The sequence below is a fragment of the Staurois parvus genome, unplaced genomic scaffold, assembly GCF_062004578.1.
Source record: "Staurois parvus isolate SC_StPar_1 unplaced genomic scaffold, SC_StPar_1.0 ptg000059l, whole genome shotgun sequence".
Taxonomy (NCBI): Eukaryota; Metazoa; Chordata; class Amphibia; order Anura; family Ranidae; genus Staurois; species Staurois parvus.
The window spans coordinates 131276-145976 of NW_028317855.1; the positions used below are offsets into that span (position 1 = coordinate 131276).

A 14701-nucleotide genomic window follows, 5' to 3' on the forward strand; every position below is an offset into this window, starting at 1 on the left:
TTTGATGCCGGGTTACCTGAATTTGTTGTATATTTTATTTACTATATTTAGTATTAAAAGTTTTTTTTTTCTATGTATTTTCCCTCAGGTAAATGTGGAAAGAATGTTTTATATAAATAACTTGTAGCCAGCAGGTGGCAGAGTTCCAAAGATAAAAAGCCTACTATTAAAAAAAACAAAACAAAAGCAGAAGCGAGTAGATATTACACCATACACATACGTTGTACATCTTAATAGGTAATAGCAAGAACACAACTCCACTCCATCTTGGGACCATCTTATTTAGTCAATTTGCACAGGTTTCTGCATGTAGGCAGTGTCAGGTTTTCCTGTTTAAAAACCCAGTATAATTTGAAAGCTGAATGTCATTGGTGGACACCATATTAAATGTTCATCTATATCATTTAGAAAACTTGTATATTTTAAATGATACAATTTGCTAGTAAGTAATAGCTTTATGTACTTGGCATGACTTAGAAACTCCCAGGTGATTGCTCTCTAGATTTCCCCACCTATTAAAACCCTTTCTTAGTTCTACAATACAAGACACAGGATCTTTAGTCATTACCAGGGGTTATAGGCAGCCACCTTCAGTTGACTGGTGGAAGTGGCTGTTTTCTTTCTCAGATCAATTGATTCCTCAACTGTCCCTTGAGGGACTGTACGCAGACTCTACTGAATGGAAGAGGTGGGTCCAGCCTGTACTGTTATGTGCACTGAATACTGCTATCTTCTGCATGTAGTACAGTGTATGTAGTGCAGGGTGCCATAAAGTCTTTGGGCTGCCAGTGGCAGAGTAATGTCCCTGCAGACCCGTGTTGGGGGGTATGCCCATCATGGAGGATGAAACGAGGATGGAGTATGACCTTCGTCTATTCCTGCCTGCATGACGGCTTCACCATTGAGCAGGGTGGAACATTCAAGCTCAGGTTACCACAGCCTCACACACCCATTGATGTTTGAGGTACTATCAGCGGCTACTCATCAGATGTAAATCAGTTGGTTCCATTTTGCAGAATGTACCTGCCCTACCAAACCTGAGTGAAGTCCCTCTACAGTGCCCTTGTGTGCCTGTGCAGCCTTGAGGATTTCGCTCTCAGCACCTGCGCCACCTCTTTGGCAAATGGGTTACTGAGATGGCATGCTCTGAAATTTCCCATTGCTGGGCTCGTCTTCTGGCCAGAAACCGCATCCCAGCCTTCTCTCCTTTGACTCGCATGACACTTGGAATTGCAGCAGTTTACAGTGCAAGCCCAAGGGAAATGGTCATTCTCCTGGCCCATCAGACACATAAATGAGGAGAAAGTAGTGGTTGATGACATTCCCAATTCCCTACTCTACTTCTGAGGACTTGAGTTAGGATGAGATGTCTGTTGTGGAGATTTCATCTAAACTTAATACCATTGCTACAATATACTGTAGCTTAGCATTAGAGCAGCCTAAGTCTGCTCACCCCTAGGTCTCCTTAAATTCCTGAAACCAGCTAAGACTTTCCAATTACAAATGCTGGTGGAGCCTGTCCTGTGTAGGTCTTTACTTCTCCAAAATGCTTTGCACAGCAATTATCATTTGAGGAAACGTTCCTGTGAAAGTGGGTGGTTCCTTTGGTAGATACTGCCATTTCTTGTCTTAAGGTGATCTAAACTGCCTCAGTTGGGGTTAATCCAATGTTCATAATTCCAGAAGATAAATCCCTCTTTAGAGCTCTCTTTAACGTAGCAAACCCCACCATGTAGCCTCCGATTGCTTCTTTGGCCGTCTGTCAAATGATTGCTGTCTGGCTTAAAGTAGTTTTAAAGGCAGAAACTTTTTTACCTTAATGCATTCTCTGCACTAAGGAGAAAAAAAAAAAACTTCTGCATGGAGAAACAATCCCCAACCCCTTCCCTTATACTTACCTGAGCCCAATCTCAATCCAACGATGTGCACGACAGCACAGGCCTTCTCATCTCTCTCGTTCCTCATTGGCTCTGATTCAGCAGTGGGAGGCATTGGCACGCAGGAGTGCCTCCATAGCAAGCTGCTTGTTATGGGGGCACTCAGCGGGGGGGAAGAGCACTGATGAGGGACCAGAGAAGAGGACCGGGGGCTGCTCTGTACAAAAACCATTGCATAGAGCGGGTACGTATGACATGTTTGTTATTTTAAGAAAAAAGAAATCAAGCTTTTACACTCACTCTAAGCACTTGGCCCAAGATCTTATTTCTGTCCTAAAAGATATTTCAGTCCACAGCCAATGTGCGCTCTTAACAGTGGCCTTACACTACTGTGTAAATGGCTTGGTGGACAGGCTTTGCCAGATCTCTAGAATGGGTTTTCTCTCCATTCATATGTGCAGGATTTGTTTGCGTAAATGCTAGTCAGCTAAGCTTCCTTGCAATAAACATGGTTAAATGGTTATGTTCGACACAGCCCTGTCAAAGATCATCCTGCCCCAGGACAAACCTCCTGATCTTCTACTCTCATGTGTGGGCCCTTCGGGCCTAGGGAAAACCCTCACTTTGTATCTGCATTAAGGGTCTTTGGCCTAATGTTGTCCTCCAAAGCATTTCCATTTGTGAAGTTTCAATGCAGATTACATCACAGCAGAAAGAAAAAAGAAAATGGAGATGTGGGAGAGCATGAGAGCAATAGAAGGTACTTTTCAGAGGGTTCACCACAAGGTGCAAACCATTCATAAGCCTGAAGAATACAAAAGCCAGATTAGACTTTGCCAAAAACATCTAAAAAAGCCAGACCAGTTCTGGAAAAGCTTTCTTTGGACAGAGTGTGGAGAAGGCTTGGAACAGCTCATGATCCAAAGCACACAACGTCATCTGTAAAACATGGTGGAGGCAGTGTGATGGCATGTGCATGCATGGCTTCCAGTGGCACTGGGTCATTGGTGTTTATTGATGATGTGACAGAAGACAGAAGCAGCTGGATGAATTCTGCAGTGTTTAGAGATACTGTCAGCCCACATAAATGTAATGTGGTGCGATGTGCACTGCTTTACATTCAGTGTAGTATAGAGGAGACATGCAGGGTCTTTTAGACCTTGGATGTCGCAGTAAAAAGAACCTGTCGCCTAAAATCACATATAAGGGGCTTTAAAAGCATCACCTATAGAAAATTTAGGGTACTGAAATTTGTCGCCATTTCACAAGCGCACGCAAATTTATGGTTTGGCATGTTGGATATCGATTTACTCGACGCAACCTCATCTTTTATATTTTTCAGAAAAGTAGGGTCATTTATTGCTTTTTTTTTGTGCTCTGAAATGAACTTACTTGTATTTTTACTGAAATTATGCAGTAATATCATGCAACATAAAAAAATTTAACTACCACTTTTATTCTCTAGGGCAGGGGTCCTCAAACTTTTTAAACAGGGGGCAAGTTCACTATCCCTCAGACCTTTTGAGGGCTGGACTATAGTTTAAAAAAAAAAACACAACTGTGAACAAATGCGGACACAGTACAGGAGATGACCAGAGACTGCGGACATACAACGGTGGCGGGAACACTAGGCCGGCCGCTCCATAAGACGCACAGACATTTCCCCCCAAGTGTGTCTTATGGAGCAAAATAGTGCCCCATCATTGGTGTCAGTGGGAAGAAACGTGCCCCATCATTGGTGTCAGTGGGAGGAATCGTGCCCCATCGTTGGTGTCAGTGGGAAGAATCGTGCCCCATCGTTGGTGTCAGTGGGAGGAATAGTGCCCCATCGTTGGTGTCAGTGGGAGGAATAGTGCCCCACCGTTGGTGTCATTGGGGGAAGGAATAGTGCCCCATCATTAGTGTCAGTGTGTGTGTGGGGGGGGGGGGGGATGGTGCTCCGTCATTGGTGTCAGCGGGGGAAGGGGATAGTGTCCCAACATTGGTGTCAGTGGGAGGAATAGTGTCCCATCATTGGTGTCAGTGGGAAGAATAGTGTCCCATCGTTGGTGTCAGTGGGAAGAATAGTGTCCCATCGTTGGTGTCAGTGGGAAGAATAGTGCCCCATCGTTCGTGTCAGTGGGAAGAATAGTGCCCCATCGTTGGTGTCATTGGGGGGAGGAATAGTGCCCCATCGTTGGTGTCAGTGGGGGGAGGAATAGTGCCCCATCATTGGTGTCAGTGGGGGAAGGAATAGTGCCCCATCATTAGTGTCAGTGTGTGTGTGTGTGGGGGGGGGGGGGGATGGTGCTCCGTCATTGGTGTCAGCGGGGGAAGGGGATAGTGTCCCAACATTGGTGTCAGTGGGAAGAATAGTGTCCCATAGTTGGTGTCAGTGGGAAGAATAGTGCCCCATCGTTGGTGTCAGTGGGAAGAATAGTGCCCCATCGTTGGTGTCAGTGGGAAGAATAGTGCCCCATCGTTGGTGTCAGTGGGAAGAATAGTGCCCCATCGTTGGTGTCAGTGGGAAGAATAATGCCCCATCGTTGGTGTCAGTGGGAGGAATAGTACGTCATTGGTATCAGTGGGGGGGAATAGAGCCCTGTCATTGGTGTCAGTGGGAGGAATAGTGCCCCGTCATTGGTGTCAGTGGGAGGAATAGTGCCCCATGAATGGTGTCAGTGGGAAGAATCGTGCCCCATCGTTGGTGTCAGTGGGAGGAATCGTGCCCCATCGTTGGTGTCAGTGGGAGGAATAGTGCCCCATCGTTGGTGTCAGTGGGAAGAATAGTGCCCCATCGTTAGTGTCAGTGGGAAGAATAGTGCCCCATCGTTGGTGTCATTGGGGGGAGGAATAGTGCCCCATCGTTGGTGTCAGTGGGGGGAGGAATAGTGCCCCATCATTGGTGTCAGTGGGGGAAGGAATAGTGCCCCATCATTAGTGTCAGTGTGTGTGTGGGGGGGGGGGGGATGGTGCTCCGTCATTGGTGTCAGCGGGGGAAGGGGATAGTGTCCCAACATTGGTGTCAGTGGGAAGAATAGTGTCCCAACATTGGTGTCAGTGGGAAGAATAGTGCCCCATCGTTGGTGTCAGTGGGAAGAATAGTGCCCCATCGTTGGTGTCAGTGGGAAGAATAGTGCCCCATCGTTGGTGTCAGTGGGAAGAATAGTGCCCCATCGTTGGTGTCAGTGGGAAGAATAGTGCCCCATCGTTGGTGTCAGTGGGAAGAATAATGCCCCATCGTTGGTGTCAGTGGGAGGAATAGTACGTCATTGGTATCAGTGGGGGGGAATAGAGCCCTGTCATTGGTGTCAGTGGGAGGAATAGTGCCCCATGAATGGTGTCAGTGGGAAGAATCGTGCCCCATCGTTGGTGTCAGTGGGAGGAATCGTGCCCCATCGTTGGTGTCAGTGGGAGGAATAGTGCCCCATCGTTGGTGTCAGTGGGAGGAATAGTGCCCCATCGTTGGTGTCAGTGGGAGGAATAGTGCCCCATCGTTGGTGTCAGTGGGAGGAATAGTGCCCCATCGTTGGTGTCAGTGGGAGGAATAGTGCCCCATCGTTGGTGTCAGTGGGGGGAGGAATAGTGCCCCATCGTTGGTGTCAGTGGGGGAAGGGCATAGTGTCCCAACATTGGTGTCAGTGGGAGGAATAGTGTCCCATCGTTGGTGTCAGTGGGAAGAATAGTGCCCCATCGTTGGTGTCAGTGGGAAGAATAGTGCCCCATCGTTGGTGTCAGTGGGAAGAATAGTGCCCCATCGTTGGTGTCAGTGGGAAGAATAGTGCCCCATCGTTGGTGTCAGTGGGAAGAATAGTGCCCCATCGTTGGTATCAGTGGGAGGAATAGTGCCCCACCGTTAGTGTCAGTGGGGGGAGGAATAGTGCCCCATCGTTGGTGTCATTGGGGGGAGGAATAGTGCCCCATCGTTGGTGTCAGTGGGAAAAATAGTGTCCCATCTTTGGTGTCAGTGGGAGGAATAGTATGTCATAGGTCTCAGTGGGGGGGAATAGTGCCATCATTGGTGTCAGTGGGGGGGAATAGTGCCCCATCATTGGTGTCAGTGGGAGGAATAGTGCCCCATCATTGGTGTCAGTGGGAGGAATAGTACGTCATTGGTATCAGTGGGAGGAATAGTGCCATCATTGGTGTCAGTGGGGTGAATAGTGCCATCATTGGTGTCAGTGGGGGGGAATAGTGCCCCATCATTGGTGTCAGTGGGAAGAATAGTGCCCCATCTTTGGGGTCAGTGGGAGGAATAGTACGTCATTGGTATCAGTGGGAGGAATAGTGCCCCGTCATTGGTGTCAGTAGGGGGGATAGTGTCCCAACATTGGGGTCAGTGGGAGGAATAGTGCCTCATCGTTGGTGTCAGTGGGGGGGAGGAATAGTGCCCCACAGGGGCGGACTGACAATTTGGAAACTCAGGCACTGCCCGAGGGCCCGGGGTCAGCAGGGGGCCCCATGAGATGCCCCTGGTACCTTTTTCATAGGCTTTTTTGAGTTTGGGTAAGGACACAGGGGCCCCATGATCCCCTATTGCCCGGGGGCCCCATCATTGGTGTCAGTGGGAGGAATAATGCCCCATCATTAGTATCAGTGACACCAATGATGGGGCACTATTCCTTTCTCAGGTGACATGCCGCCTGTGTGACTTTCCTGAGCTACAGTTCTGGCGCCCAATCACCGGTGAGAAGGCGGAGCCGAGCGGCAGGAGTGAGGGAGTGGCCGGAGTGAATGAAGGAGCAGCGCTTCCTGGACTGGATCATCGTGGGACTGGGACCGGAGCCAGGTAAGGTACAGCAGCCCCCTGCCCACCCCTGTACTTAGTGTCCCTTCCTGTCCCGCCCCTGCCGGCGGGCTGGATAAATGGCCTCGGCGGGCTGCTTGTGGCCCGCGGGCCGTAGTTTGAGGACCCCTGCTCTCTAGGGTCTCTGATTTCAGAAAATTATATAATATTTGGGAGTTTTATTTAATCTTCAGGCCTAAAATAATTTTTTTAATCTTGTACAAAAAAAACACAAACAGCTCTGGCAGCGAAAGGGATAATCCTGACGTTCCCCTCTCCTGAGGAGGAGCCAATTTGTGTTCATTACACTGTAAGGTCTCTCTCTTCCCTGCTAGTCCCCGGATATGGTGCTGGAGACAGGCGTGTGGGGGAGAGGGGAGGAGGAGATAAACAGCGCAATTATAAAAATGTTACTCATTTAAGTCGCCATAAATCCCCTTTTGTTTTTAAAACAGTCCTGATAGTTTTTTAAAAAATGTCCACACCCCTGGGGAACAACAGGGAAATCGCATAGTGCAAAAGCACCTTTCAATTTCCCTGTGGCTGCATTTTTTCAGGCACATATACATTTGTTTGCATGCAAAGCAGGCACAGCAGCCCATTCAAATGAATGGGCTGCTGTGCCTGCACAAATGTAGGCCTCAAACCTGCTCAAGTGTGAAGAGGGAGGTTCAGGTAAGTATGACGTTTTATTTTTAAAAAGAAAACCTTTAGAATCACTTGAAGGAATATTACCTCAATGGGATACAAATGGCAAAACAAAACTAATTTGTTTTAACATTTTGTCTGCTGTATCCAAACCTACAAAAAAGGGGAGATTTAAATGAAATACAATTCTAATACAGCTAATTCTTTCAATATGGGAGAGCTGGTAACATTACCGATTTAAAGTGGTTCTAAAGTCAAACAGTGGACATTTCCCCTGTAACTGTCTGCCTCCACCCCTGCATATCTGACTTGCTAAGGGGAACTTGGAGGAAGAAGGAGCGGACAGCCCTGTTGGGGGACCGTCAGAGAGGTGGTAAGGGACCACTCTGTGCAATATTGCTGGTATGCATAACCTCTTTTTTTTATTTTAATTTAAAAAAATCGCATTTAACGTCACTTAAAGTACTGGTTTTGACAAGCATTCATGATCTTTAAGCATGAAAAAGTAGAAACTGAGACTACTAATCATGATTGGTTACCAATTTAAAACTTGCATTAATGAATGTTTAAAGCTTTGGTCTGTGTCTGTGCAAATTTGTTAAGATGCAGCTGACAGCCTCTCACTTATTGGGCAAGCAAGGGAGCTACTTTGATCTCAGACAGTATATATTTGTGAGGTCTGAAACCCAATCGTGGTTCATATGGTCCAATTGCTTACAGGGGTATGATCCGACTGTTTTCAATCAAAGCCCCTGGAGCAGAAGAAATACTTTAGTAAATCTTTTGGTAATGTTATCCCTTTTATTTTCTACAACTGTTTTTCTTGTATGTTTGCTGGTTATACCTATTTTTGTATATATGCACTGCTCCACTTTATGAATAATACATTTAAATCTGGTTAGCTGATTTATGATTGCTCTAAAGCAGTGACCTCCAAACTGTAGCCAGTGGGCTGGATGCAGCCCTTTGCTTGCCCTTTACCCAGCCCTTGGGGAACTATTCCTCTTACTGATACGAGGCACCTATTCATCCCACTGACACCAACAATGAGGCACCATTCCTTACAATGACACCAACAGTGGGGCCAAATTCCTCCCACTGACTCTAACAGTAGTGCACTATTCCTCCCAATAATACAAATGATGGGGTGCTATTCCTCCCATTATAATACCAATAATGGGACACTAGTCCCCCATACTGGTTCTATCTAATTTGTTTCTTTTACATTCATTGAAGGACTCCACTTCTGTTCATTCTTGACCGTGGGGTTTATAGCACCACCTACAGGAGTAGCACACAAAAAGAATACAGCACTGCCTATGGGCAGTCCCAACTGGTATAAACTTCCTCCCTGTTATAGGCAAGCCAGTTATTTCTGCCTAATGTTTCGGGAGTACAGACCTAGTTCCCTGCTGGGACCTGTGGTTCCATAGCTTTAGTTTTCCTTTTTTGTCTTTTTTTTTCTTGGGATTTTTTTTTCCTTAGAAGATGTTCAATCTACAGCCAGGCTGGGTGACGGGCTGAATAATATAGATCCGGTGATCTCCTAAGTCTGTCATGGGATCCTTACCTGCACATCCCACTAGACTGGTAAGTAGATGCCTCTCCTCACCTTTGTGTGTGGGTACTGTTTGGGGTGGTCGGTCCTGTGGTGTCCAATCCTCCTCCATAAGCCTGGGTCCCTTTGCCAGTCCCTCCCTTCTATTTCCTGAAGTGAATTGTGCAGAATTGGGTACCCAGTCACCTAGTCCTCCCATGCTTAAGCTGTGTTGCAGGGTGTAGTTGTGGGGACAATGTGCTGTGTGTGCCCATGCAGCCCATCTTGGCTGTATCCCCAGTGGCCGCAGGGCCTCATCAGACAGGGTCTGCCGGGGCTGAGGTCGCACTGCTGCTTGTGTAATCTTTTACTCTCCCCCCACCCCATCCTTCTACCACCAACCAGATTTTTCCCCAGCAACACACTTATTTTTTCCTTTAGGCTTCAGGTACGATACTACTGTCTACTTGTGCTTTCTTAGGATGTTCCATTTCCCACCTGTTCTATAGGCTGAGGAGGTTGCAGGCTTCCCTTTAATGGACAGAGACACTGGCAATGGCTCTCCTGCGAGTGCATGGTCAGGCTGCCCAGCAGTTGAGGCCTACTGGATTGGGCACAGCATCCTCCATCTTGGTTTTGGGTTGTTGCCTTTCCACACTGTCATTCTGCCTCTAAGCCTGGCATTGCTTTGGGGGGTTAACCCTGGTGGCGGGCTGTTTTGGCAGCCATTTTAGCTGGGTTTCTGCCCTTATTTTATCTGGCTTCTGATGTCACTCCATCCCTGAGCCTGGCATGATGCTTGTGACAGGCGGTGCTCTAGGGGTGGATCCTGTGTCGTGCTGTGAAGGAAGCCATTTTAGTACTCTGTACCTAGAGCATGCAGATGTAATAAAATTGAAAAAAAAACACCTGCGGTGAGATCCATGGCTGAGGAGTTGTAGGTGATGTTGACCCTGCATATACCTGGCTTGTGGCCAGATTAGTGGCTGCAGTAGTTCCAGGGGCCTGTGGCTACTGGAGACAGCACAGAAGGTTGACTGGGACTTCTTCCAGTACCGGTGGCCACGAGTGCGCCGATAGGGTCGCACTCCACCTTGCAACTACCGTATTTTCCAGCGTATAAGACGACTGGGCGTATAAGACGACCCCCTACTTTTCCTGTTAAAATATAGGGTTTGAGCTATACTCGCCGTATAAGACTACCCCTCTTCCAACGCACACCAAATAAAAATGAAAAAACATCAGATTTGATTTCAATATGGTATGGTATTTCAGTATGGTATTCCAATGATGGGGTGCTATTTCTCCCACTGACACCAATGATGAGGCACTACTCCTCCCACTGATACCAATGATGGGACACTATTCCTCCCACTGACACCAATGATGGTGCCCCATCATTAGTGTCAGTGTGTGAGGAATAGTGCCCCATCATTAGTCAGTGGGAGGAATAGTGCCCCATCATTGGTGTCAGTGAGAGGAATAGTGCCCCATCATTGGTGTCAGTGGGAGGAATAGTGCTGTGTCAGTGGGAGGAATAGCACCCCATCATTGGTGTCGGTGGGAGGAATAGCGCCCCATCATTGGTATCAGTGGCAGGAATTGCGCCCCATCATTGGTGTCAGTGGGAGGAATAGCGCCCCATAATTGGTATCAGTGGCAGGATTTGCGCCCCATCATTGGTGTCAGTGGGAGGAATTGCGCCCCATCGTTGGTGTCAGTGGGGAGAATAGTGCCCCATCGTTGGTGTCAGTGGGGAGAATAGTGCCCCATCGTTGGTGTCAGTGGGTTAGAATAGTGCCCCATCGTTGGTGTCAGTGGGGGAGGAATAGTGCCCCATCGTTGGTATCAGTGGGGAGAATAGTGCCCCACCGTTGGTGTCAGTGGGAGGAATAGTGCCCCACCGTTGGTGTCAGTGGGAGGAATAGTGCCCCACCGTTGGTGTCAGTGGGGGAGGAACAGTGCCTCATCGTTGGTGTCAGTGGGGGAGGAACAGTGCCTCATCGTTGGTGTCAGTGGGGGAGGAACAGTGCCTCATCGTTGGTGTCAGTGGGGGAGGAACAGTGCCCCATCGTTGGTGTCAGTGGGGGAGAGGAGCGGCTGCTCCTTCTTCCAGTGCGGCCGCTCAATTTTCGCGGGGCCGCTCGGCTCCGCCTCCTCGCCGGTGATTGGTCGCCTGTGTGCCTTTCCAGTGCTGGCGCCCAATCACCGGTGAGGAGGCGGAGCCGAGCGGCCGCGTGACCATCGAGCGGCCAAACTGAAAGAAGGAGCAGCCGCGCTTCCTGGACCGGATCGTCGTGGGACCAGGACCGGAGCCAGGTAAGGTACAGCAGCCCTTCTGCCCACCCCTGTACTTGGTGTCCGTTGGAGGAGAAGGGGTGGCGGCGCCACCCCTCAAAAAATGCCGCCCTGACACTGGCTCGCACCGCCGTATAAGACGACCCCCGACTTTTCAGAAGATTTTCAGGGGTTGAAAAGTCGTGTTATACGCCGGAAAATACGGTACATAGATCTCTCCCACTAACAGTATGAATTATGGGCTGTTTGGGGTGAGGGGACGCTGTCTGAGGAGTCATGTTCAGCATCCAGCTGAGCTTGCGGAGCTATTCAGCTTTGTCCTCCTTGGTGTCCCTGTGGATTCCGCAAATGTGCATAAGGCGCTGGTGACCTCAAACATTATCTATGTGCGGTAGACACTGCAGCATGAAGGTACTTCTGGAGTTGCTGAGGTGGGAAATGTTCCCTTTGGTACTCTCTAGCTGGTACGTGCTACCAGGATTTTTTTCCTACCCTGCCTAATGCAATGGGTTTATTTCTTAGGCCAAGGGAAGTCTGAACCATCCATTTATGACAGTGGAATGCTATGTACGGTGTTGTGGAGTCATTAGCCCTATAAACCCTATGCTCAAGAATGAACAGAAGCTGTGTCCTCCATGTACTCAGAGAGATGGTTTTATGGTAACAAAAAAAATCACGTTTTTACTTTCACTCACACCAAGCCTGAGGCCTTGTTTACACCAACTATGGGGCAATTTCTACTCCCATTAGCTACAGTCCAGCCCCTCAAAGTTCTAAAGGCCTTTTGTTTAGAAAGTTTGAAGGCCCTTGGATTTGTGCACATATCCAAAGAGACAGTGAGCTTATGGTTGTGCGACTGCACTTGCTCTTAACCATTAGCCGCCCGGCCAATGGCCGTTTGGCGGCTTCAGATGTGCCTCTTCATTCCGGGTGCACGCCATTTGGCGTGCTCCCGCACATGCGCCGTTTGCGGTAATGCAGAGCGGCGCAGCAGCGGGATCTGTCACGGGCCGTGCATCTCGGACACGGCCGATGACAGATCCGAGTACCGGCTCCGTTGCTGGTACCATGTGACCTGCTGTGACCAATCACAGCAGGTCACATGACAGTTGTATACAATGGATGGCTTCATTCATGATGCCATCCATTGTATACTAGTGCCTAGCTGTGAATGGTCACAGCTAATCACATGCACATGTCATGTGATTAGCTGTGACCAAATCACAGCTAAGCACAAAAAAAAAAAAAAAAAGAAAAAAAGCTGAATGAATCGATTTCATTCAGGTAAATGCTTGCTTATAGCAAAGTAATTCTTTGCTATAAGCAAATTGTGTAAAAAAAAAAAAAAAAATACTGATCACTTCCCCAAAGTAGTACAGTGTTACTATGGTAACATTGTACTACTTTGGTCATAGTAAAATATGAAAAAAAAATCTTAAAAAAAATAAAAATGTAATAAAAAATTAAATATAATAAAAAAAAAAATATATATATATTTTTCATACTGTCACCAGTCAGTGTCCCTGATCACCGCCATGCCAGTTATATGATGACGCTGTACTGCACTGGTGACAGTATGTAAAAAAAAATAGTGAAAATAATTTTTTTAATTTTTTCATTTTCCGAAAAATTATGACATAAAAATACAACTTCAAAAAACTCGCCATGCCTCTTATGAAGTACGTCGGACTGTCTAATCTGGAAAAAGGGTCATTTGGGGGATATCTGTACTGTTCTGACATTCTTGGACCTCAAGAAATTAGATTGGCTGTCAGTACTTCAGGATTGATCAATATTCATATCTATACCATAGTTTGTGAACTCTATAACTTTCCTACAAACTAAAAAATACATCCTAATTTGGGTTATTTTCCCCAAAGACATGTAGCAGAATACATCTCGGCCTAAATTTATGAAGAACAATTATTTATTTGTAAACTTTTATAACAGAAACAAAGAAAAATGTGTTTTTTTTTTTCAAAATTTTGTTTTTTTTTTTTTTTTAATTTAGCAAAAAATAAAAACCCCAGCGGTGATTAAATACCACCAAAAGAAAGCTCTAGTTGTGTGAAGAAAATGATAAAATTTTAGTTTGAGTACAGTGTTGTATGACCGCGCAATTGTCATTCAAAGTGTGAGAGCGCTGAAACCTGAAAAATGGCCTGGGCAGGAAGGTGTAAAATTGCACGGTATTGAAATGGTTAAAGAAAAGGTGGGTTGCTAACTTTTTAACTGCTAGAGAAGGCAGTGTGTGTGATCTGGTAAGTTTGTGCTCCAGTCTGCTGAAGCACACTGAAGTTTACTGACTAGAACAGCAATGGGCAAACTACGGCCCGGCAGACCTTTTAATCCAGCCCGCGGAGCGTGATAAAAATAAACAGCCAGGGCAGGCAAACATTGGCTGTCAGGATGTGTGTAGGCGGGGCAGCGTGACGAACGTGAGGGGAGCTAGGCTCTTCTCACAGTCCGCCCTGAAGACCGGAACGGCGCGGGAACACGGCGAGAGGAACGCGCGAAGCAAAGGTAAGTAAATTGACACGGGGGACTTGGCTTACTACTTGGGGGGGAATAGTACTATGGGGGATGAAATACTATATGAGGGATGAATTAATATTGGGGATGAATTAACATGGGGAATGAATTACTATAGGGGGGATGAATTACTATAGGGGGATGAATTACTATATGGGGGATTAATTACTATGCTTACTATGGGGGAATATTACTATACTTACTATGGATGGCATGGTAGTGGCTGGGCCGGCCAGCAGCTAGTGGGGGGCATAAAAGTTTTGTAAAATAACTCTTTTTATGCTTTTCTACCTTAAATTAATCTAAACATTTAATGTTACAAATTTTAATTTAATTTATATTAATTCACACATACACATCATTCATCTACTCTTGGTCTGGCCCCCGGGTCCAATATATGAACCCATTGCGGCCCTCAAGTCAAAAAGTTTGCCCACCCCTGGACTAGAAGCATCATGAGTGTGGACCTCTCACAAGCCTATAATTTGTTAGTGGTGGCAGCTGATTGTGTTAGAACCAGTAATACAATTTTATATGTATTGGTCTTATTATTGTAATACAGGATTTATATAGTGCCAACAGTTTCCACAGCACCTTACAAAATGTAGAGAGACAATACAATTACTATTTAGGAGGTCTCTGCTCATGAGAGCTTACAATCTAAAAGCGTCAAGTGATGCAAAAGGTAATAATGAAGTACAGTTTTAGTTAGATGCAGGATAGGCTACTTAGGGCTTAGGAGGCTCTTTTCTGTTTTGTATTTATTTTTCTTAGGTGTATGACATAGAAATATTATATTAACTGAGCTTAGATGAATGCTTAATATGAAAAGTTACTGGTGATTATTATCTCTGTTCCACAGTGTTTGATGATGGAGATGAAAAGACATTGAGAAGATCATCCCTCTGCCTGAAGGGAGAAAGGCATTTTGCAGAAAGCCAAGTGAGTATAATATAATTTTTTTCAACATACCTTAGAATGTGTCTGTAGGAGAGAAATTCATGAAGCTGATCGCAAGCAGCTTTTCCCCTCTTTAACAGTAAA

At 46.6% G+C, this 14701-nt stretch overlaps 1 protein-coding gene across 4 annotated transcripts in view; it reads left to right on the forward strand.

Annotated features, from left to right (window-relative positions):
• The window catches only part of ARID4B (AT-rich interaction domain 4B), an 851761-nt gene that overhangs the window by 114591 nt on the left and 722469 nt on the right, over nt 1–14701 (forward strand). For all 4 annotated transcript variants that reach the window (XR_016311497.1, XM_089668527.1, XM_089668528.1 and 1 more), the window contains one exon: nt 14520–14599. Coding sequence is in view for 3 of the 4 variants with exons in the window: in XM_089668527.1 (XP_089524653.1) it covers nt 14520–14599 (80 nt within the window). In the remaining variant the exon portion in view is untranslated. The remainder of the gene's footprint in view (nt 1–14519; nt 14600–14701) is intronic.